Consider the following 24,720-nt stretch of genomic DNA (forward strand, 5'->3'; position numbering starts at 1 on the left):
CAACTCGGTACGTGGCTTGCTGTGACAAATAGAAAACAAACTTGTTTCCCTCCAACTACACATTGCACTTGTTCCAATTTCTTGTTTCCTTTTCCCCAACAAGTACCCACATCAGTGTTTTCATTAAGACTTTAGTCAGCCTGAAAGAAAATTAAATCCACACTGGATTTCCCCTCACCCAAAACAGCTGCTCCTATAACCGCTTAGGAGTTTTGATGTGTCAGATACTCCTCAGCACAAGTTTTATTTTACTGAGCTGGTATCGCCTTCATACAAGAGCCCATGCTCACACACAGTCTATACAGCTTCCTTTAGGTATACAAAAAAAGATGGAAAAATTATGCCCTGCCAAGAAAACTGTCTTGCCAAACAAGAGCCACCCCCTGAAGGGTATATTTAGAAATCAGAGGACAATTTAGGAAGAGAGTCACACAACATAAGCCAGAAGAGTAATGAAAAGTAGGGAGAGTGGGAGTTTCTTTCAGGTATTGAGCATTCCCAGACTACGCCAGTGAATACCCAGACCGACACGACTCTTTTTCACCTCACCAAATAAAAGCAAAACCCAACACTTACACAGCATTTTTCATTCATCCATCTCAAATTGCACCGCAAGGAGAGTTAAAGTGTTGGATTTAGCATCCTTCTCTGCAAATTGATGCACAGAGCTGAACTTCAAGGTTGCACAAGGGCAAACACTAGGGACAAATGTAGGCCATGGAGTCATGTCAGCTGTCGTGGGTGCTGAGTTTGGACCTTCCCTTCAATACTTGATGCAGTCCATCAGCCTTGTGCAGGCAGGCTAGCCCACAGGGTCTGTCTGCCCTGTCATTTCATCAGGGACAGTACCTTCACAGCAAGGGATTTGCAACAACAAGCAAATCTGAGCAGCACATCCACGTCAGCCTGCAGAGTCCCAGCATAGCTGAAGCTGGTGAGCAGCTCTGGAGATCATCCCTCCCAATTCTCACTCACAGCAGCCTGCTCAGGGCTGCATCCTACATCCTGTTGGGTTTTGAATATCCCCAAGGATGGACACTCCACATCTCTGGGAAATCTGAACCAGTGTTTGATCCCTCTCATAGTAAAAACGTTTCTTCTGATATTTAAAAGAAATTTCCTGTATTTCCATTAGGGGTGCTTTTCTCACATCTTGTCCATGGGCACTATTGAGGAAAGCCTGTCTACACTTTTATTTCACCCATCAGGTGTCTATCCACATGGATAAAAGCCCACTGAACCTTCTCTTTTCCAGGCACTCTCAGCTTCTCCCCATAATGAAGATGCTCCAATCCCTTCACCACCTTTGTGGCCCTGCACTGGACTTGCAGTATGTCCATGTCTCTCCTACATTGGGCAGCCCAGCACTGGACCCAGCACTCCAGATGGACATCACCAGTGCTGAACAGAGAGAAAGGATCACTTCTTTCAACCTGCTGGTGACTGATCACAACCCTTTGAGCCTGGCACTTCAGCAAGTGTTCAGTCTACCTCATCATCCACCTACCCAGCCCATACCTCACCAATAAGGATTTTAGAGGACACAGCATCTAAAGTCTCGCCAAATCTACAATGAGCTCCTAATATCCACTGCTCTCTCCTCAGACAATCAAACAAGTAATCTCTCTGTTGTTGCCCTGAAAACTCAGCCTTTTGAGCTTGCTGACATAGTTTCTAAAGACTTTCCCAGGACAGTAAACATAGATATGTGTACACTCTTCCTGATACACATCTTTTGATGGACATCTCTCATGGCCAGTGTGGTTGAAAAGGTGTTAACCTGACTATCCAATCCCTGGCTGTGGTCAGAAACTTATAAATACTGAGAAAAGAAAATAAAGGTCTCGTTCTTTCACCACACCTTGAGCTGCATCTGTGTGACTCATTTCATGTCCAACAGCGACACTCTGTAAAAGCCTAGCTGATTGATAAAGTATAAAACTTCATAAAACACTGCTGACTAAACCCAAATGCCTTCTTGTGTGTAAGATATTAGGAAGAAATTCTTTACTGTGAGGGTGGTGTGAATTAGAATATTTTGCACAGAAGAGCTGTGGATGTTTCATCCCAATAAAATGCTCAAGGCCAGGTTGGATGGTGCTTTGAGCAACCTGGTCTAGTGGAAGGTGTCCCTGCCCATGTTAGGGGGTTTGAACCAGTATAAGACCCCTTCCAACCCAAACCCAACCTTTACAATGTCTGGAAATAGTTTCAAATTCTGCTAGTATCTACTCCACCTTCTGTGAGGTCAAAGTGAAGCTGATGAAGCTGTAGGGCCTGAGATCCTCCTGAACTGATACTTGTTTTCTTCTCAGTCCTCATGAACTTTCTCTTTCTCTCTTGTGCTTTCACAGATGGTCAGAATGATGCAGTATGCCAGATAGACACCTTGGGGAATGCAGCATTCCAGTGCACACTTCTGCCTTTGACAGAAACACCAGCCCAGAGCCTGTATTTATTCCTCAACATTTTTCAAACATCTAAGATCTGCTAGGACTGCATGACTGTCATTCTGAATAATGACTGCACCACATGACTTGGATTAGCAGTCACAGGAGCAAGGGGAACCACGAGGGACACCCAGTTGTGACACAGAGGACCAGAGCGTTGGCAGCAGGGACAGCACCTCCCTTTGGTACAGGGCTAATCAAATCACTCCCTCTCCTGTGCTTTCAGCGCCAAGGACTGCAACATCGACATGTAAAATCAGTTGCAAAAGCCCTCACTGACCAAGGAGTCACACAGATTAGAAATGCCCACCACTTGTTTCCCTTACCCTCCCAGGAGCAGCTGTGTTGTAGCACAAATTATTTTCTTCACAGACAAGCCTAAACTGACTAAGCTGCACCTCCACAAATGAGTAGTCTTGATTTTTTCTTCCCTCTCTCAACTCTTCTAGCTCAGTAGGTGAGATGGGTTTAAAACAAACAAAAAAACAGCAAAGCCCAAGGGAACTGAAATTAAACTAGACGCCTACAACTACATTTTCAGTAGCTAAGTTACAAAAGAAGAAAGATAAAAAATAAAATTTCAGTGTGAAGGTTGTCACAGGAATATTTTTATCTAAAGTGAGTCACAAAGACTGAGCAGTAGGATTATTTTTTCTTAATAACACTGCAAAAAAAAACTTAAAGAAACTACCCCCCCAAATCAAGACAATGAGAAAGCTAAAAGCTACACAAAGCTTACTAAAGGCACAGGCTTCAGCAGCATGCCAGAAACAACAGGCTCTTCTTACAGACACAGAGAAGTATTTTATCTGAGTGAAAACCCACCTCTGCTAACCCAGAGCAGACAAACTGCAAGGACCAGAAAAGCCTGCAGGCATTTGACAGTACCAGAGAAGGTCATTAGGGCACCTTTTCAATACAAAGGCTGAATCCAAAGTACTAAGAAAGCACATCCTTGATGAGCAGGAAAGGGTACGTGAAGTCTGAAGTATGTGGTCTGGAGGAACAGGAAAAGAAAAGTGCAGGAGAGGAAGGGACAGAGACCTCCTACCATTGACCAAGACTGCAATTCAGGGTTTGACATCACTGCACTGTCTGCCTCCACATGGCTGCTGTATGAGTTGGCAAAAATGGCTTGCTATGAGAAAAACAGCAGTTCTTCATGTATGCAATAAGTCTTAGGTTAAAACCTCTGGTTTATGCCTATAAAGAAACCTACTTCTTTCTATCTATATGAAACAGACTTAATCTTTTTTTTTCTGACAGTTTTTGGTTTTGTGCAAAAGTTTAATATTCTTAAGTAATAATGACAACAGTATAAAGAATTCACGGTAAAGGTTCTGTCTTTTTAAACACAACATCAAAGGGTACAGTCAAAGAAAGCTCTGCCATCACCTTGATAGGACACAGGATTGTTTAAAGTGCAATTTAATAGCAAATTCAAGACATCAATTTATTTTCCTGCAGCTGTAACTTATGCTTTCAACAGCACTCGTACCACTCCACTCTGAAGCCAGGTTCTGCTCGAGTGCCAGATCTCCGTGGCTGAGTGTTCTTCACTGGTATTTTCATTGCAGTAAAACTGTAAGAGCCAGAGGCAAGTCAGTGAGATTGAGATGGCTCGTGAGATCATCATGGGAAGAATGAATCATCTGCCTTGGAAATATAAATGTTTATGATCGCTGCTTCTATTCTGCACATATATCCTTGAGACACACGACTTTTATAAGGGTGTTGGTATTTATATAATTCCATAAATTTAGACAGCGCATTGCAAACACAATATGCAGTTGTAGTTATAAATAGCGGAGCAGCAGGATAGAATTTTCAACTACTTCTTGTTTCCTATACTCCACAAATGAGATGTGTGGCACAAGTTAAGCAACTAAAGGAAACAAAATACAGCTATTAGGCAATAAAAAAATGCTATGTGAGTCTCCCTATTTCAGATGGTGGAATGGAAGGCCACACTTCTACCAAAGAAAAAGAAAATGAAGCCAGTCCCTGAGAGTCAAGTGCAACATTTAACCATGGCTAAAAGACAAAGAGCAGATTCAGAAGCAGAGGCTTTGAAAACAGATTTTGTGGCATGTTTTCAGTGTCAATGTGACAAACTAACACCTGCCCTTGATAAGAAGCATTCTGGCAAACAAATGCACAATATAATCAAAAGACTAAATTTGTTTCTAAACCTTGGCTGATGCATTTTTTAGTGCTCGTAACAGTATGGATGTATGCACAAACCCATGAAAAAAACCAATCACTGGGTGCTGTAGGAGCATCTTAACAATGTACCAAGGCATTCTTCCAGGCCAACTAATCAATTCCCAACCTATATGCAAAAGGTAACCAGTAATTCTTGGTAAGCTTTCTCAACTTTGATAATGATATTGAGGGCTTGCTTCAGGGGTTAATTTGTCAGGCAATAACTGTAACAGCAGATAAAGCTCAATATTGGGCACCAGAGGTCAACTAGCAACCCAGCACTGATGCAAGCAGTTATAGTATCTTTATTTTTTTATCTTTTTAAATAAATAAAACCTGCACCCTAGTTTCAATTTCTCTGCTCCATTAACAACTTAATTCAGGGAGGAAGAGGCTCCTGGTACAAGCAGTACTTTTTGAGCCAGGTCAGTTATATCTTCCATATTTTACGCTGGATGTATTAGATTTATATTGGATGTATCTTATAATAGCTGAAGTAAAATGATGTGTGCACTGAATTGCCATTTTGAAACTACACTGAAATATTTCTGGATGCTCAAGATACTCCACACACACCAGACCATGACTTCACATAAAGAAGATCTATCCTGCTTTGCTCTGGGGATGGGCTCACACACATTTCCTAAGAAGGTAAGAACTCTAAAGCTCTAGAGCAGGGATCAGCACCCGCTCTAGGGAAGGTCATATTCTGTGCCACTGCTGCCTTTGTGCCATGTGGGAATGGAATTACTTGACATGTTTTCCAAGGAAATGGCCACCTAGGGCAGAACAGATCAGGAAAGTGGTTTTAACAGCTCTCAGTATGTACTTTAATGATTTTTTGTTATACTGATGTCCTTCAAAAAGTATCAGTTGAGTAGAAAATGTGAGCTTTTGCTTTACTGTCCGTAAGGGACATCCTCTATGGAGCTCCTTCACACTGAATTGATGGGGTTTCCCACGTGTCCTCATCTGCCAACTGAGCCATCTGTGAAGTCTGATCCACAGGTTCTTTCTCACTCTGGGCTATTAATAATGCATCCTCTTGTCCTCCTTCTAACTGAAGGTCAGAGCTACAAGAACAATTCAATTCATCAGGTTTGTCCATAGAAGGCTCATCTGTAGGTGTAGAGGACTGTTCAGTTTCTGCTTCAGCCTGTGGTTCTGTTTTAAGATGAAGTCCAAACAAGTTATTTCTGATGAGGTATCGAACACACTGCAAAATCACGTTCCTTTCATGTCGGATGTCCTGGGCCAGTAACTGGAAATCAAAAAAAAAAAGAGAAGATGATGCACATTTCCCTCTATTGCTCTGTAGCTGATAAAAGCATAGCACAATATACTGATCTACTCAGTAATTGCCAACACCTCTCAAGTTAAACAGCTGGCTCTCACACAGGTCCTGGACACATGGGGCAGGAGATTGCCATACCAGAAACAATGATGTTCTCATATCATGGACTGTATCCCTAACAGTATGTAATACCAGGCCATGCATTCCAGTACATCAGGGTAGCAGGTCTATTATAATTTTTCACACTTTGAATTATACTATATCTGCAATTTAATATCCCATGCATTTTTAATTTAAACCCCCTATGAGTAAAAGATAAATACAAGGAAAGGGCATCCTTCATCACGTACCAGACCATGGATTTAAGCAGCAGTAACTGACTCGGGCTATAATACATACACCAACCTAATTCTAGTAATCAAAGTGCTGGAGGCCTTCCTCATTGACTTTAACCTCATTGAAATTCACTTTGGTAGTAGGAAAAAGAAACTTATCAGCCAGAGAACTAAATGAACCTTTTTCATTGTGAGTGTCAGCAGAACTCGTAGCATGAACAAACAAAATCTGAGCCAAGTGGCTCAATCTGTAACTAACTGATCATTTGCAGGAGAGCCGTATTACACACTGCAGATTTGGATAAGTTTGGCTTGTAATGTCACCAAGAAGCTTTTTTCATTGTTACAAGTTTGAACAGTGGTTTAACCAGCCACTTTTAAGTCTGAATATTTCTACTTAGGTCAGTTGCTAAGAGGTGTTACAGGCAGCTGACACCTAAAACAAGCCTTCAGGAACCTTCTATCGGAACTAAATGTACTTCAGGGCAGAAAAGGGACAGCATAGCTATTTCTCATAGCAAGTTCTCTTTGTTTAACTGGGAGAAACTGGTTAATTCCCAAATGGCCAAATTAGGACCCAGATGGGCTGCAGCAATCACCTTATCAAAGACTGTATCTTTGTATTTCATTTTTTAATACAAAGGATGGGTATCTCTCCACTGATACAAAAGCTTTTGATTTTGTCAGCCTAGAGAATGACTAAATACACGTCGGTGTTTGCATGTCTACAATAAACATGTTTTAGTAGTGCCCAAGCTCACTGGTGAATGACTGCCAAGAGATACCTACAGCTATTCTCCTACTTTCCTTTTTTTTTAAAAAAACAAAACATGTCATTTCATTGGTGCAACAACCTTTCTTTAGTGTTCTAATGCATCTTCTGGATCTATTTTGTAAAACTTCCACCTTGCTCCCGCTCACGGTTTTTACACACTGACCATTTCTAAAGATAATGAAACCTACCTGCAAACCTCAGGCCCTCCTCTGTGATTCATAGCCACAGTACACATTCTTTAAAAACAACTCTGAGCAATTTGAAAAGGCAAAAAAACATCACTAAAGTGCAATTTTAAAAATGGACTATACTGGCAACTCGGGTTTCCTATGTACTGCCGGCTTCTCTCAGCATGTGGGACATCATCTGATGTTCTTCCAGAGTCATCACTGCTTTGATCACCAACAACTTTGAAGAACAAGTGATAAAGGCAACTGCATGCTTAGGGAACTACACAAAGGACAAACACTCCCTTTTCAGTCACTAGGAGCTTTAATTCTTGGCAGCAATGGTACTATGTGCTAAAAAGACTACCGAGGGATTTCTTCCACATCTGCAGCTTGGGACGTACCTTATCAGGTATCTCTTGCTGAAACTTTCTGTGCTATTTCAGAGCTCTGATGTCAGTGGCACCCTGCCTTCCCCTGTGTTTTGCCCACTGCAAGTCTTCCCTTGATGGAGGAGTTTTATGTTTTTTATGGAATCATAAGAGTAGTACTGCTTTTGAGTACTAAATACAATAAAAGCTCCAAGGTTTTGTTGGAGCTTTCTAAAGAAAGACACCAAACTTTGTGGCCAAGTGGGTTGCTTTTCACCGCTACTGGGAATACCCTGGACTCAAGCCTACAAATCTCTTTCTATCCTTCTGAGACACCAACCTGCTGCTCTTCAAGGTGCTGTCCCTCAGATTGATCTAAACATGCCTAGAGAAGAAACCCTTCTGCAAACAGGTTGCAGCTCAACACCACTCTGTAGTTCAAATCACCAACACACTTCTCAACAAGACCTCTTTGCACGTGGAAAAAGAACAGTGTGTTCCTCCAGCAGAGGAACATGGCTGAACAGCAAAGCTGGGGACAAAAAGATCAGACCATGGCTGCTGGGATTACACACAAACAAAACCTATTGGATACTGCCACAAGGAAGAGAGAGGAACAAAGGGCTTGCTCCTTGTGCAGCTCATTTCAGACACATGATTTAGTTGTTATCTCTTGATTACCAGTCATTACCCGAATGAATGCCAGGGTAATTCTATTTATCCATTAAAGCATCTTCACCTTCTCCAAGTGAAACTTTCCCTTTTACTATTCTTACACTATAGCCCTGTGCTAACTAAGGGCTAAGTGCTAAGACTGCTCTAACTTCCTCAAGGGAAGAGAAGAAACACTCACAAATAGTTCTACTCATGCACAGGAGGAATATTTTAGCCTCTTACCATTTCCAGCAGAGTTGGACGGCGCTTGGGAAGGCGAGGTAATGTTTTCCTGCCCCACTTATCAGGCCTTCTGGGGGGACGTGCTTTTGAATTCGAGCTCCTTAACATTGTTAATGTTGTGCCTGAGCATTCTGGGCGGTTTTGATTTGGTTTCTGACTCTGAGGAGCAGGAGTAGTTTGAGGCGTATTTCTGAGCACAGCCCGGTTTCTCTTAGCTTTTGTTGCAGTCTTGACAGGGATTTCTTAAAGAAAAAGAACACACTTTCATCTCAGACTTAAAAGCCTCTTCAACAGGCTCATATCCCCATGCACTGGCAGTTCGTTAGTATTATTCTTGCTTGCACAACCTGATGCGGAGATGTTAAAGGTTTACTTGGAGGAAGGGAGGGTTTTGTTTGGGTTGGGTTCTCTTTTTAAATAAAAAGAATAATCTCTAAACATTCACAGAAAGGAAAACAAGTTATTTCAATTCTACAGCTCAAAAAGAAAAATAAAAGGAATAAGACCTGATCAAGATTTTCAAACCTCTGCCTTCTTATCACTTAAGAAGTACATTGCTTCACATTATAGATTGCTGCAAATTTGGCTGCTGGGAAAATTATGATACAGTTAGGGCAGAGGATGCCCAAGTTCAATTCACTGTCTTCTAGATGGTCTCTTAACTTTGGGTAGGCCACCCAGGGCAAGTAAGGCATAGTAAATATTCACAAAAACAAGCAGCAGCAGCAATTCCTCCCCACACACTGATGCATACAGAGAAGCACAAAATCCATGTAACAGAGAGTTCAACACCCAGCAGCCTTCTATGGAAAAAGCCCTTAAGGATGTGGAAATTAGCTCACAGAGGGACAATAACAGCTTTTTTCCTGGTACTACTCAAACATGATTTGAAGCAAGACTGAAAACCCTATTTTCCCCCAGCTAGCGGAGAAAAGGCTTGGGAAATTTGATGACACACAACCTAATCAAAGACATTTTATGCCTCCTCTCTCAACCCAGGACATGCTGCTGGGAAAAAGAGAGCAAAAAAAGCCACAGTCCTGCTTGCAGTCCCCACCACCACAGTGTGACACAGGATAGAAGGGGAGAGGAGCAGGGCAGAGGTTGTTTCTACACACCTTTGGGCTCGCTGTCGGATGAGCTGCTATAGTTGACCGACAGCGCAGTAAGGGCAGAGGTCACCTGCCGGGGGACAACTGTCATTCCCAGTCTCCCATCTTCCTCAGCTGCCTCATCCTTGTCAGATTCTGCAGGGAAAGAAAAGGAAAGAGGGATTTTTCCCAACAATGCTGCCAACAGCCAGCCTTGCTGCTAAATCCTTGTCTCAGCACCACACACACCTGATGTTGGGCACCACTGCTCAGTGCTGTGGACTGATACAAAACGCCCCACATTTGTCTACTCTCTACAGGGAGGTGGTAGTAAACTGGTACTTCCAATGGTTTACAGTCCTGCCAGCAAAGTTACTGAAACAAAGTTTCCTGAACACAAGCTTGAGCTTTCTGCTTCCTTCTCTACATACCAAATATAATTGCAGGTTCTGTTATCAAGTGTAGGTAAAAAGAAAGAGAGGATTTCATAGTATGTTTTGAAGTCTTGCTGAATTTAGTTCTGAGATGGAGGAGAAGGATTTAGAAGCCAATCAGGGGGAATTAAAAAAAAAAAAAAAAAAAAAGAGGAGAACCAAATATATGTACCTATACAGTAAAATAATGTATTTGGGCTATTCTGTTTGGTTGCTTTTTTTTTTTTTTTTTTTTAATTCTACTTATTTATATTGTGTTTGTTATTATTTGTTCTGGCTATATTTCTCAATTGTATAAAAGGTTGCAACTAGCTGTAATAATGTGTAAAATGGAAGTACTACATTCCTTCTCTACCTACTATAACAGAAGTCACTAGCTGTACTTTGGCATAATTAGACCTTTTATCATTAACTAAAACACAGATGCTGCAGGGAAATACAGATATATTTAAGCATACTTCAGTTTCCCAACACGCAAAGATTAATGGAATAAACAAATTGCATAGGGATGCTGAGTTCTTGTTCTCACTAATTAAAGATTATGTTTTCAAGAGGAAAAATTCAGCATCAGACATCTTTCCAGGGAATGTCTACCCTTGTTGCTAAAAATAGCCAGAGTACAAGTCAGCTTACATGCCATATTCTAAGAGTACTGCATCACTGCTGACTATATTATAAATAGTTAGATCTGAAGAATTTATATTGCTGCCAGCACGAGGAAACAAGACATGCTCATGAAAAAACCCCAACAAAAAACCAAATCCAAAAAACTAAGCAGCAATACTTCAGAGAACACACACATATGGAGAATATCAAGAGTAATAATACAGCAAAGAACAGAATTAAAAGTAAAATACTGACATTTTAAGTAATTCACTTAACTCATACAAGGAAATCCATTTGTTTTCATTTTCTAAATACTGTCATTTTCAAAACCACAAAGGGATACTTAATAGTCTTTGAGAATAATTTGGCTGTTGAAGTACTTAATTCTTCTTCTAGTTTTATATTTTCTTATCTCAGATGTTAATTTAGCAACCTAAGTTGGTGCTGCATGGCCTTTAGACTACTGTACAATATTTACATCAGAACATGTAAGAACAAACTTCATGTCAGACTTCCAAAATGGTGACTAGCAAGCACAAAGTCTCAGCACCTGAACTTAAAACAACTATTTAAAATAAAACCTTTTCAAGCTCCTTCATCTTACCAACATCACTGTTTGCCAGAAGACCAAGAGGGTCCACGTCTTTCTCATATGCTTGGCCTGCCAAAGCATTTTGCTTTTCATGTTCCTTTTCACATGTGCTGTTTTCTGGTCCATTGGCTTCATTTTGAGTTGCATGTCCATGATAATCGCCACCATTTTTCCTAAATTTCTTCCAGAATGGGCGCCATCGTCTTCTCTTGTGTCTCCCTTGATGCCCACGGGCCTCTCCATTTTCTGGAGGCTTCCACATCCCCTTCATTTTGCTGAAGAATAAAACCAGAAAGCTCATACAGATGATAAGCTATGAGAATAAAAACAACTGATGTAACCAAATGGCTGAGGTCCTTGTTTAAGGTTCAGCAATACGGAACGATGCCAGGACTTACACCAGCTCGGCTAACACGAGGTGACAGACCACAAAATCAGTCACACCTCATCTCAGGCAGGGCAATGGGACAAAACTGGAACCTGAACAAACAGTTTGAAGTTCGTGACTTTTAGTTTTTAGTTTTCAACAAGGCCAAGTGCATATGGGCTAAGAAAGTTCCTCGATAATCTGCAACATGAGGACATGACGTTTTCATTTCAGATAACACAGTCAACAAATACTATCTTCACTTAAGCATTGAAGTCATTCAGAACAGTGGCAACAAGAAGTTTAATGGAAAGCATCTACTATAAACATTCTTTCACTGCTGAAGTCTCTTTTTTCTAGTTACAGCTCTGACAAGCATCTTGCTGCACCAAATCCATTCAGCCATCTGACACCATCAGCTGCAATGACTACCTACTCCCGCCTCCAACTAACATGCCATTCAACTTTTCTATTCCAAGGAAAAGGAATAGAAGAAATGTCCATCAGGATAATGCATTTTTTAAAACCTGAAACAAAATAACAAGTCCTGAAATACAGGAAGAGCGCAGCATGCTGTTTTCACTTATCCTTCATGGCTCCATTATCCTCCAGGTTATCCTATAAACACATGTTGATAGGAAGATACCTGGAAAGCTTAACAAACTCTGGTCAAATTCTATAGATAAAAAATAAATGTGACCAAGAGAGAAAAGCAAATACAGAAGGGACAACTGAAGCTTCCTGAAAATATTTATTTCCAAGCAATAGAAACTTAATTCAGCTAAACAAGACTGTAACTAATCATCAGTACATTACAACAGCAAGTACTACACAAGATCTCCTGCTCTGAATAAGCCCCATGGTTGATTCTGATCAGCCCTCCCTGCCTCAGTCTCACCTACAGCACAGCTGAGGTTCTATTATCCCATGTCCACCACATGCCTCATGATGCGGGATGCCGTGCTTATGTCTGGCATCCCTAAAATCTTGCAGTGAGGAGTTACTATTTTGTGATAAAGGACTTCTTTTTGCTTGTCTTCATTCTGAGGTCTAAGCACATAATTTAGTATCCCATCCTTCTTGAGTTATGAGAAAGTGTATAATCACACTTTATTCACTTCTTCCACCTATGCAATTTTTCTAGGCCTCCATCACACAGCCCTTTCAAGCCACCCACTACTTTGCTTGTTCAGATATGTTCCCATTACCAGCATTCCTCTCTTCCATGCGTTTCTGGCCTTATCAAGTCCTTCTTGAGAAGAGAAGAAGGCCTGTCAGAGCACTCAAAATGACTTTATATCACAACAAAACACATTTAATGTCATTCTCCAGTCATTTCACTAACAGTGCCCAACACTGATTGCTCATGCCTGATGGCATCACCCACCACAGTGTTCCTGTGGCACAAGTGGCAAGCCACTGTCTTCCTGTGCATCAGTCCCTCACCCACAAAAGAAGGCTAATATTATCTCCTATGATTCAACTCCAACAAGAAGAAAACTGCATTTCTGAATTTGTACAACCATGATCTAAATTCAGCATGTTGTACAACCTAGAAGGTATCAAGCAAATACAATCAAAGCTGTTGTCCTTGATCAAGGGTTAAAAGCTCTCTAAATTCCCTGGGGCCTCAAACACCCAGAAATAAACCTCATGGTCAAAAACATGTCCCAACAAACATCAGCCTGGCATCTGCCTTCTGCCATTCCCTCATGGAAAAGACCCTGCTCTTCACTCTCCATTCAGAGGTCAAGGATAGCTGTACACTATTACTCGGGTGTTGTGAGCAAACAGGCTTCCAAAGAGGTCCTTCTGCATCTCTGATCTCACACGCAGGGATGTTGAGACTTAAGAGTTGCAAAGCACTTCAGAGAACCACAAATGGAAAGCACCATGGAAGTGTTAAGCATCTAATCCTTTCTAAATATTACTTAGCTATTTGCTTGAATAGTACAGCTTGCAGGGTACAAGCTGTATTCTATTTTTTCCTCACACATCAGTAAATTTGCCAGATAAGCACCAATTCCAGAATCTTTACTGCTGACATACATAGCAGAAATGACAGCTTATGGACAGTTCACCAAGTCTAGAGTGCTACTAGCTCAGGGGAGGGAAGGGAGAAAAATAAGACATTTCTAGAATCAGCCTGCAATTTTGAGGGCTTTTTTTTTAACAAACAGTTTTCCAGATATTAAGTTACTAACAAATGTAACAATATGGAATTGCTGATGGACATTCAAGACTACTTGATTCATCTGACTCACTGTCACAGAAGTCAGCAAATAAATCGTGTAGATATCAAACAGTTTGTTATTGTGACAAAGAAAATCCACCTTTGCTCCTAAGAATCTCCAAACATAATATCAGATATGTTTGCTGCTGTAGTTGCAATGCCCAAGTTCGGTTCCTCTGGCTCAAAGCACTCCTGCAACTTTATATCCTTTGAAGGAAGTTTTACTTCAGTCCTCTATAAACCTTTCAGTCATGAAAGGCAACCGGCTGGGTGGGGGCAGGTAAGTGCAGGATCTTCTGAAGCACATGCTGCAACAAGGTAATTTGCACTGTCCACATTTAATAAATTACAGTAACTTATTTTCTTTTTCTGCACTAGCTCAACCATTTTACCATGGCACAAGTTTTGTTTTGTTTGCTGTCATCCCTTATACAAAAAGCTAAGCAAACCCCAGCTTCACTCCATGCAGCAGAAAATGGCATTTACCAGGAGCCCCTTAGGACTGAGTCTGCTCCTGCCTTCCAGCTCAGTCATTGTAGTTTAAACAAGTGATATTTTAGGATTGTGGCTCATTATAACATTTAAAAAAAAAAAAAAATAAAAATCTTCCTACAGGCCCTAAAGCAGAGCTAATAAAGTTAGCTGGTTCCAGCTAACAATGAAACTGAGAGAGAACAAAACCATGCTGGAAAATAATTTATAAGGCAGAGAACAGATAAAAATCCAAGACAAGTAAGTACTAGCTCAGAACAATGGTAGCAGATAGGTTTAACTTTATTTTCATAGAGTTTTCATTATAACTTCAGTAGTGCTGCTTCTTTTTTCTACCCTCCATCATCTTTATCTTTTTCCCTTCTTCACTTGACTACTGATTTATCATCAGAAAGGAGAAAGAGTAAGAATAAAATCTCTGTTGGCCATTCTCACACAATAAAGGATTAAATCACGTGGAATCATTATGTTACATGACTTTTGTTGCCTACTACTTTTTCAGAGACCAAGGTTATGATGATCTAATGAGTGGCCACTAGAAAGTGGATTTCTCAAACAAGCCAGAATACCAGATTTTAGTGTAGTTATTGTTTCATTTAAGTGAAGTGGGCTTTGGAGCACTATGAAGTAAACAAAAGAATATTACATCAGCAGTTTGTCAAATGGCCTGTCCTCTCCTACAGGGCAGCCAGATTCTGTATACAGTGGAAGCAGTAAGTACTGGGAGACCACAGTAGCAGAGCACACTTTTGAACTCAGCGAGAAGAAAGCAACAAGCTTGGTTCAAAACGCTTACCCAAACTGCTGGGTAGTCAGCACTTCTCCCCTTTCCTCCTTCTGCATCTGCATTTCCTTCTTCCTTTCAATGTTTGCCAACGTAGGAAAATTTCTAGAAGAAAAAAAAAATAGTTTCACTGGCTCCTAAAGGCTACACTGTAGTTTCTCAATTCTCCCTTTACCAAACCAGCTTCCTCTATAAACATTGCAGATTTTTAAAACTTTTCAAGGAAGTTTAACAGACTGTTTCTTTCTTAAAAAGGCATTAGTGGGGAAAAGAAACCTGAGTGCATTTATGCTTACATATCCAGATGCAATGAACAAAACAATAAAAAAAAAATCTATCTAACATTCTTAGATTTACCAAACCATCAAGCAAGGTACAGACAAACAATTTGGTCATGGTCATGATCCTCTCTTTGACCCAACACATAACAGCATGATTTACTCCTCCTATTTGATTTCTATGGAGCTTCAACAGGATTATTTGAATGACATGCCTTCAGTAAACTAACTGCTGAGCTCTTGTAAACTTAAAAAAAAAAGGTTATATGTACAGCTTCTGGGTGCACAAGATTCCTTTAATGCGACAGGGAAAAGCACCCAAGTTCCTTCTTGAGCAATATTCGGCATTGTGCCTGCACACTGACCTCAAGTTCACTGGAATTACTGCCCCTTTTTTATTCCAGGTTCAAGAAAAATTGCCAAATCATGCAGATGAAAAGAAACCTACTGTTACAACCATCTCCCAAACCATCCCATCTCTTCCATTCCCCACCTCCCTTAATGTCCTTCCCTCCAGACAAATGCCTTGCTGGTTCTAACACACAGAGCCTGGGCAGCAGGCTTTTTACCATCAAAGCCCAAAAATGGCTCACTACTTGCTCTGCAAACATTAGTTAGCTAAATGCCAGTGCTTTGAGATAAAGGTGGTAAATGAGAAACACATGCACATGCTCCCCCTGCTTCTGGATAGAAACACAAAGTATAAATATTTGATGTCTATTAAAATGGAGTAAAGAGAAACGTAGAACAGCTTCTCACTAAAAATAGCTATCAAAAAAGACACATATCTTTCTTTAAATATTTAATCTTATCACATGCATTTCCCCCATATTACAGCATGAATGCTAAGCGTCACATTGATTCAAGACAGCTTCAACCACATACCAAGGGAAAAAGAGAAGCATTTTCTACAAGACAAACCTAAACACACTACAGAACTTGTCTTCTTTAAGAGGATTTGAACACGAGCTGTCAACATCTATTTTCTTTGGGTTTCTCCCAGAAATCTGCCATACAGCTCAAGTGAGCACAGGGATATGATGTTTTACCTCTGTTCTTCCCTGTTAGTTAGATTTGTTCATCCATGTTACAACACTCCCAGCACACAGCAAATGTGCAATGAACTCTTTAATCTCAAAAGCTTTGCATTGACAAAGACACCTGTGCTCCACAGTTTTAGGAGAAGGTGCTTTCCTTCAAACACAAAGGCTCCCAGGAGGACAGCAAGCTATAAAACAAGCAGTTATGCTCAAAAAATCCCCAAGCTTATTGTAGAGATTGAGGGGCGGGGTGAATGTTTTAAACACAAGGGAAGACCCTAAATACAAGAGCAAAGGAGTCTTCAAATGCTCCAGCACTTACGCTGACGAAGGACATATTCAGACATGCTCTCACAACACGATTTGAGACATGAATGCCTCCCACTTTCATTCCTGTGAGTTACCACTCCCTCCACGAGCCACCGTAATGGACTGCACCAACACTTTCAGTTCCATTTACTGCCAAGACTGACAGATTTCTCCTAAACCACCCTTCCAGCTGACACAGGCAGTAACTGACAGCTGGCGAGAGCTCAAGTCACAAGTCCCAGTATGCCTGCAGAAGCACATCTGAAGGCATCTATAGTGGCTGTGTTTATTTTCTCCAACTCTTCTCAAATGTTAAATGGCATTTCACTCACTGCCTTTACTGACTGAGTCTCTCCACATAAAAGGCCATATGCTTAAATCCCAAGAGCTGACTTGGATTTGCACCCTTCTAAGACAGCAAGCCCTCCTCCTCTCCTACAAAAATGATGTTTCTAAAATGTTACCTACAAACATCACTAAAGTAGAAGTACCCCAGCATTTATGCCTTGCAAACAACTTGTCAGAGCTTGAATACAAACAGCTTCATCAGTCCCCACAGGGCTTTATAAACCTAAGCAACTTATTGTAAAAGGGAGAGTTAAACTCCATTAAGCTAGTACAGCCTGAGAAGGCAGCCCTCTTTCATAGCAGCTGCAGTTCCCAACTGTACACACTTCTACAGTCCAAAGTTTTTCAAAATAAATTGATAATATCAGAAAACTGCTTTTCAGGCTAAGATGAATATATTAAATATATCCCAACAAAGGGAGACATGCAGGTAAAGGAGACCCTAAAGCTTCTAGAGACAGAGAACAGTGACACTGAGCATAATCAATAACATGTGTGTCTCAGTGAATAGATTTTTTTTTTGCAATAAATGAGCACACTAGCCAGAGCCATGCATTTTTTATAGGCCAGCATACTTTATCTTGCTCTCATAAACATTGGAGTAAAGCAGCTCTTAGTGAGCAGCGAAGAAACAGAGCATTGCCAACATCCAGCAGAAAGGAGACCTGTTTCTATGGCAGTTTACACAACGAATTCCTGAGTCAAGAGCTATACAAGTTCATCATTTTAATAGGAACAGCACTGTGAGCAAAATGCCTCAATAATTTCTTGAGTTGGTCTTAATTGCATATGCACAGCCTTTGCTGTTGCAAAGGAGACATGGATAGCCCAAAGGGAACAAAAATGACCCAACAGAGCTGATAAAATCTTGGCTTAACTTTCCCACATCTGATTTAACCATATGTTAGCTGAGGCAGTTTTATTGCTAATCTATCGCAGCAGATCAGAGTAAACTTTATTGTATCAATGTTTACCTTAATCTACCAACACATCCCTTCTACTTTGCTTTGTCTTCTCTACTTTCACCAAGTTATAAGAAATTCTTTTCCATATTACATACTTCATTCCTACGAAAGCAAGAAGGATTCCAAACTACTCTAGGATTATCATTATGCAACTAGAAAACCACAAGTTAATTAAAAGCGGTGTGGTTAACAGTACTGGACTTCAAGCACTAAGCACATGCTCAGCCTGTGAGATGTACTGCAAGGAAATACAATATACAATTCCTATCTGAACAAACCAATGTCACTAGATTAAAGAAAGCAGGGCAGAAAGGGGAGAATTTACAAGCAACACACAAGCTCAAGAAAATCCCCCAATGTTTTATTAGGAGCTAAGCAAAAGTAGGTTTTAACACTAAAGCAGTCCTGCCACATTCTTACTAATAACCATTGCTCAAGAAATGTTGGTGAAAAACAGATGGGCTGGCAGGACCCAGATCTCACTTGTGGAGTAGGGAAGACAGCAATACCTCATTCTGACACATCAAGGAAATGCATTGCAGATAATTCTCTTTAAGCTCACGTTAGAGAAAAAATATGCTGAAGACAGCACATTTCTCAACACTTGGAAGGGACAGGACAAATCAAAACAAGAAAAGTTGATGTCAGACTTCACAACCATCTGTCTGAAAAACACAGGGAAACCCTGAGATCCCATGGAACTTCATCTCTATTGCTCTTCGCTTAATTAGATTTCTTGGCTCAGCAGGTTCAACAGGAAAACAGCATTCCGACCCAGCATGCTTCATCCAGAGATACTCCTTACCAGCTCTCCTCCCCCTCCTCTTTCCTCTATGAGAGTAAGGCTACACTTTAAACACAAGCCCTTTCTTGAAGATTTTAAGCAGGATACACAATTGAGCAACACAGCAGCTAATTAAAAAGAAAAATCTCAACTCTACAAGTAATTATTTATAACGGCTGAAAGAACAAGCAAGACAGGATGCAGCATGGAAACACACGTATTAAATCACTGCAACCTAATTAGAAACAAACTATTAATGACCCAAAAAGATTCATTCTTAGCTCTGATTGGAGCTGCTAGAAAGAAAAAGGTTTCTTCCTGTCACCATAAACCAAAACTGCTTAATAGCTCAGACTCCCTCTGGTGTCCCTTTTTCCCGTACAATGCAATGTTTACTGTGAGTCAACAACAAACCTTCAGTACTAAACTGATGCTTTGCTGGTGACCCAATTAATGCTGCACAAAAGCTCCAGCTGGATTTCTCTCTCTGCCTGCCTCCCACCCCCTTTTTTTTTTGTTTTAATTAGAAAAAGAAGGACGCTCATAGAGCTTCCTTGTTGTACAAAGAGTAACAAAAGCCACCCAGGTAGTCATTCTACACCCATCCATCACAGCTAAACACGATGCCCACAAAAGGCCTGAAGTAGAGATAAGGCACTACTCCATCTAGTGGCCTTGGCTCAGGCTGTCCTAATCCCATCCTGCGTTTTCTGGTTGGTGGCTGTGACCACTCGACTTTATTTCCTTAGACTTTACTGTGGTGCAGCAAGCAAAAGCTTTCAGCAATGCTGAATCACAGATAAATTACATTCATCTGTAAAAGCAACACGAGACCCTTCAGAAGCTCAGCAAAACCATCTCAGGCAGAGCACCACCCTTACAACTAAGTGTAGATAAAGGCTGCTGTGATTTGCAGCACCCACTCCCCACACAAACGATACCTTACCCGTAATTTTACGTTAAATTCCCACTTCTCTTAATATTCTAGTACAGCACATACTGACATATACACCTTAAACATCATTTCAACACTTAAACCTCAGCATCAGCTGCTAGACAGGAACTCTCCTGAACACCTCCCAAAACAGAGAAGTGTATGAAAAATTGAAAATGAGTAGCAAAAACACTCTCAGAGACTGCATATGAGTATGGATCTTCTTCCTTGGAGCTACCATTAGAAAATTAGGTCACCAAAAAACCACAACAGCAATATGTAGACTGAAAACAAATAAAAACCAAGACCTCAAGCATCTTTTAAATAAAAAGAAACCTTGGAATGAAAACTAATCTAGCACCAAAACTTGCCTAATCTAATTCCAAACTCATATTTGCACAGATCACAACCAATTTTTATCTGGTTAATGATGGCATTTTAAAAATGGGAGAAAATAATCTCTTGTTTCCGTATCAAATAAAGCTTTTTTTTTTTTTTAAGAACCTATGGATTATTTCTATTTGTAAAAAATGAACAGCAGGTGCAATACTTGACTGCTGTGATGTGCTGACATAGTGGTAAGATTCCCCTTTGCCTTCCTGAAATTTGCAGAAAAAGCTGAAAACACGTCCAAAAAAATTTTAAATCTCCAAGAATCAACTCACATGGGGAGAAATTTTGCCTCTCCATACAGGAAAAAATGGATGAGTCAGTTAAAAAATTTTACAATAAATTCCATTCATTTTTCTTTTTCAACAAAAACAGTGTAAAAAAGTATTAAGTGAAGTTCAAAGCAGGAATGCATTAACATTGCCTTTTGACATGGATGCAAGGTGGATACTTCAGTAAGATTCCATCAGACCACTGAGTTTATTTTCACTAAAAAAACCCCAAGTGACTAGTACACTGCCCTAGCACATTGCCACTGATCTCAAAATGACATTTATATCACTTCCCATTCTGCATGCAGCACTCTTGCTCATGGAAACAAAACTCATGCACTGGTCACTTGCAAGACCATGTTCTAAATTATGAAGAGAATTGAGGAAAGCCTATTTCTCCTGCTGGGAAAGCATAGATTTTAACCTGCTGAACTCTGAAGGAAAAAAGTAAATCTGGAACATAAATACTTCAATCCCAGTAAACAAAAAATGTTATTGTTATTGTTATTACCCTGTTACATCACAGGGTAAGAAACAGTGAGAAATACTGCTTATAGGAGAATTTTACCTTGCACCCTGCATACAATGTAAGTTAAACTACCTGAGAACTTATCATTCATGGTTTCTGTTCTCTTTCACTAGAAAAGCATCAAGCAACATGGAAAGCCCTTAAAAAATTAGGAAACCTCCCTGGTGTGGTCTACTGGGATAACTTCAGCTGGTGAAATCTGCACACAGTATTACAATTAGAGTCAGTACAGTAGTTCCAGATTTTTAAGCTATTAAAAACCACCACACAAACATTTCTGATCTAAAATGTGATCAGTGACCAGTCTAAAAAGAATGAGACATTCACCTAACCTAGGGTACCACATCAAGCATCTGGGAAAGCTGTTTCCTTTCTCAGCTGTTATCTTGCTTGGTATTAGAAATTATTATAGTCTCTGCAGCTCAAATTCTTCTGCCTCAGGCATTCTGACACAGATCACTGCTGCAAGTTTTGCAAGGTCAATGGAACAGCAGAAAATACAAGTTATGTGCTGCTCCTGCCCTTCAGCTAATACCATCTAATGCTCCCAACAGGGAAAATACAGTAAAATAAATCCATCGGTCACAAGTCTTACCTTTTTCTTTCTTCTCTCCATCTAGCAATCTCTTCTGGACTATCTAATTTTATTCTTTTAGCATGAGGTGCATGTGCCTAAGGAAAAAGTATTTCACAGGTGTTTAAAAGAGGAAGGAAAAAAACCCACTAGTTAAAAAAGAAAACATCATTACATCAACTACAGTGGTATCACACTGTTTTCATCTCCAAAACTGGTGAGACTGTACATGGAGGTGATAAAATGGATCCATTAAGAAACCTGCATAGTATTTAATGTATTTTCATCTACAACATTGTCTTGAAACAGATTCTCCTCAGAGGTGATATATTTTCTTTACAGATGCATAAAAGGAAACCACTGAAGAATGAGAAAAGGGGCTATGGCAAAGATGGCACAGACTCCTATTTTGGGCCCAGGGGTTACCTACATTCTTCCAGTGTATCTGAATGATCTTCTCATGTGCACTGAAATTGCAACCTTCTTCTGAGCACTGCAAGACAAGAGGGTGAACTTTAAACATACCAATTTACACAAAGTGCAAGCAAGCTTTTGAGCACAATTCAAATAAGCTCAGTGCCAGTTGCCTGTACAGTTTGTGGCACAGGCTGTGTAAGCTACCCAGTTTGCTAACAAAGGTGATTGTAAAAACAGCAAGCAGGATAACGTACTTTTAAATTTCGTCTGGTTTTTAGAATAACCAGTGTATGCAATGTATGTGATAACTGAAGAGAAAGTGAAGTTTACCTAAGATAAAAATTTGGAACACTCTTCACTCTTCAACTTAGTACTTGCAAATTTTGGGAATTTTCAATAAAGGAAATTTTTTAAGTTTCCACACAAAAACTGTATATACTATAGTGGTATCAATGAATCAATTCCTCTGACTTAGTAATACTTCACAAGGAAAACAATTTAAAAGGCTTCAGTAATAAAACAAGAAATACAACTGAAGCCTCTCCTACATACAGCATCCAGAAAAAAGTCCCCCACTAACACCTGACACACTCTGGAATCTCTTTCCTATGTCTTCTGATCAAAGAGTGACTACAACTCACTGCTTGTCAGGCACAAAGGAAAAAAGTGTGAATAAAAGCCAAACTCATTAACCTGTTTATGCTGTGAAATGTGCTCATCATACTTCTCCTGGTTTTTATAGCCACGGTCACAGGTATCACAGTAATGAGAGAAAACTGGCTCTTTTTTTTTTTTGGTCTGAAAAAAAGAAAAGAAGAAATAATGTCAGGATTGCAGTTACAAGATGTTCCTGTACTTAGTCATGAAACACTATTAGTATTTTTTGTTAATAAGGCAGATATATGTTCCAAAAGTTTCAAAGATAAGCTAACAATGTGAAAGTTAAAATTACTTATCTTCTAAACAAAGTGTCCTGCACTCAGCTCTTACTACTATCACCTTTCAATCAATTATTGCTTCTGCAAACACACCAGTCTGCTGGCATGGACTTCCCAAGGGCTCCGAGCTTTAGGCTAAAGCCCCATGTCTCTTTTCTACCAAGACAGACCATGACTGTTCTCCCACAACATATACAAGTTCAGAGGGCAGCACAGACCCTGCCTTCTCCCACTAAACACATCAGTGTCATCTGGCTGGCTGGTCACATAACAGAGCATTAATTTAGGCAGTTCAGCATCACCACAATAAGGTAACATACACCTGTGTAAGACTTTGGTTGACATGGATCTTTCAAGAGTTACAGACTGTCTCATGTTTGCTCTCTTCTAAGGACAAGCATGTTAGACAGGATAATGGGATCCCTATAGTGCCTCGGGCCAAGTCCCATAAGACTGACACCATCACAGAATGGTTTGGGTGGGGAGAACTTCCAAGATCATCTGGTTCCAACCCTCCCATCACAGGCAGGGACAATCTGTGACTAGGTCAGGCTGCTCAAAGCCCCAATCAATCTGGCTTTCAACACTTCCAGAGATGCACCAGTCACAGCTTCTCTAGGCAATCTGTGCCAGTATCTCACTCCCTTCAGAGTAAAAGAAGCCTTCCTTATGTCCAGTCTAAATCTACTCTGATTCAGTCTAAAACAATGCATTACTCTTTGTTCCATCACTACAGGCCACACTATAAAGTCTGTCCCTGTCTTTTTCCTAAGTTCCCTGAACGTACTGTACCGATGTTGCAGGGCTCTACCTGAACCCTTCTCTTCTCCAGGCCTCCACAGGACAAGTGCCCACCCCAATCACTTGTGTGGCCTTTCCCTGAACCCACTCCAACACGTATATGTCCCTCTTGCACTGGGGACCCCACTCCATACCTTTGGCTTTTTTCCTTCAGGACAATGTTTATTAAATGCAGGCACTTGCTTGCCCTGCCATTTCTGGGAGAAATCACCATTTCCACCTTCAGAACAGAGAAAAAAAAAGATGAGCCATTCACTGATACAGCTGGTAAAACACACACAAAACACACACACACACAACACACACACACCTCGGTGGGCAACAGTGAGGGATCTAGGGAAGAAATACGAGAGCGCTGCATGTCCAACATGCTTGGAGGAGAGTCCTGCAGCCCCAAGGGTTCAGGACAGCCGCGGGGCCCCTGCCTGCGTGGGACGGGAAGGAGCCCACGGGCCCAAGAGACGGCTTCCCCCCTGGCCCTGCTCCTCACCAGCGTGCGGGCCCTGCGGTGGCGCTCCGTAGGCGGGGGGGAACCAGCCGGCAGGCGAGGCGTAGCTGTGAGGGGGAAGGAAGCTCTCGGGCTGCGGGTAGCCCGGGGCCGGCGGGTAGCTCTCGGCAGGCTGGGGATAGCTCTCGGCGGGAGGGGTGCCCTGGGCGGGATCCGAGCTGCTCTCAGCGGGCGGGTAGTTGTCGGCGGGTTGCGAGTAGGACTCGGCGGGTTGCGAGTAGGACTCGGCGGGTTGCGAGTAGGACTCGGCGGGCTGGGAGTAGCTCTTGGGCCGCGAGTAGGTGTCGGCGGACGCGTAGGTGCTGTAGGGCGGCGGGTAGGGCACGGGGGCACCCCAGCAGCTCGTATCCCAGGGGGGCGGCGGGAAGAAGAAGGGTGGGGGGATGCCCGGCGGAGGCAGCCCCGGCGGGGGCGGCGGGTACCAGGCGAAGGAGTTCACGTCAGACCCGGAGAGGCCGCTCGGGTGCAGTCCCCGCTCCGCCATGCTCTCGCACTACCACGTGGGGGCCTCCGGCGGCGGCCGCTGAATGCGTCACGTCC

The 24,720-nt window shown here is 41.3% G+C and overlaps 1 protein-coding gene across 1 annotated transcript; it reads right to left on the reverse strand.

Moving 5' to 3' along the window:
- Nucleotides 1-3,780: 3,780 nt before the first annotated feature.
- NUFIP1 (nuclear FMR1 interacting protein 1) lies at nt 3,781-24,681 on the reverse strand. The gene is made up of 10 exons (XM_058829195.1): nt 24,163-24,681; nt 23,807-23,892; nt 22,627-22,731; nt 21,947-22,009; nt 21,538-21,614; nt 15,106-15,198; nt 11,230-11,492; nt 9,613-9,741; nt 8,495-8,736; nt 3,781-5,916 (listed from the first exon to the last, which is right to left on the reverse strand). Exons 1-10 carry the CDS (start codon nt 24,662-24,664, stop codon nt 5,578-5,580), a joined length of 1,899 nt encoding a protein of 632 aa, XP_058685178.1. The 5' UTR covers nt 24,665-24,681; the 3' UTR covers nt 3,781-5,577.
- Between the last annotated feature and the right edge of the window lie 39 nt (nt 24,682-24,720).

The sequence above is a fragment of the Poecile atricapillus genome, chromosome 1 (genome assembly GCF_030490865.1).
Source record: "Poecile atricapillus isolate bPoeAtr1 chromosome 1, bPoeAtr1.hap1, whole genome shotgun sequence".
NCBI classification, from domain to species: Eukaryota; Metazoa; Chordata; class Aves; order Passeriformes; family Paridae; genus Poecile; species Poecile atricapillus.

Bases quoted from the DNA above. Each gene is read 5' to 3' on its own strand.
- NUFIP1 (XM_058829195.1), bottom strand. From the start codon at position 24,664: ATGGCGGAGCGGGGACTGCACCCGAGCGGCCTCTCCGGGTCTGACGTG. The intron at 22,010-22,626 runs GTTAATGAGTTT...CTTGTCTTGCAG, and splicing joins ACATTTCACAGCATAAACAG to TGCTCAGAAGAAGGTTGCAA. The intron at 15,199-21,537 runs GTAAGACTTGTG...TTTTTCTTCTAG, and splicing joins TGGAGAGAAGAAAGAAAAAG to AAATTTTCCTACGTTGGCAA.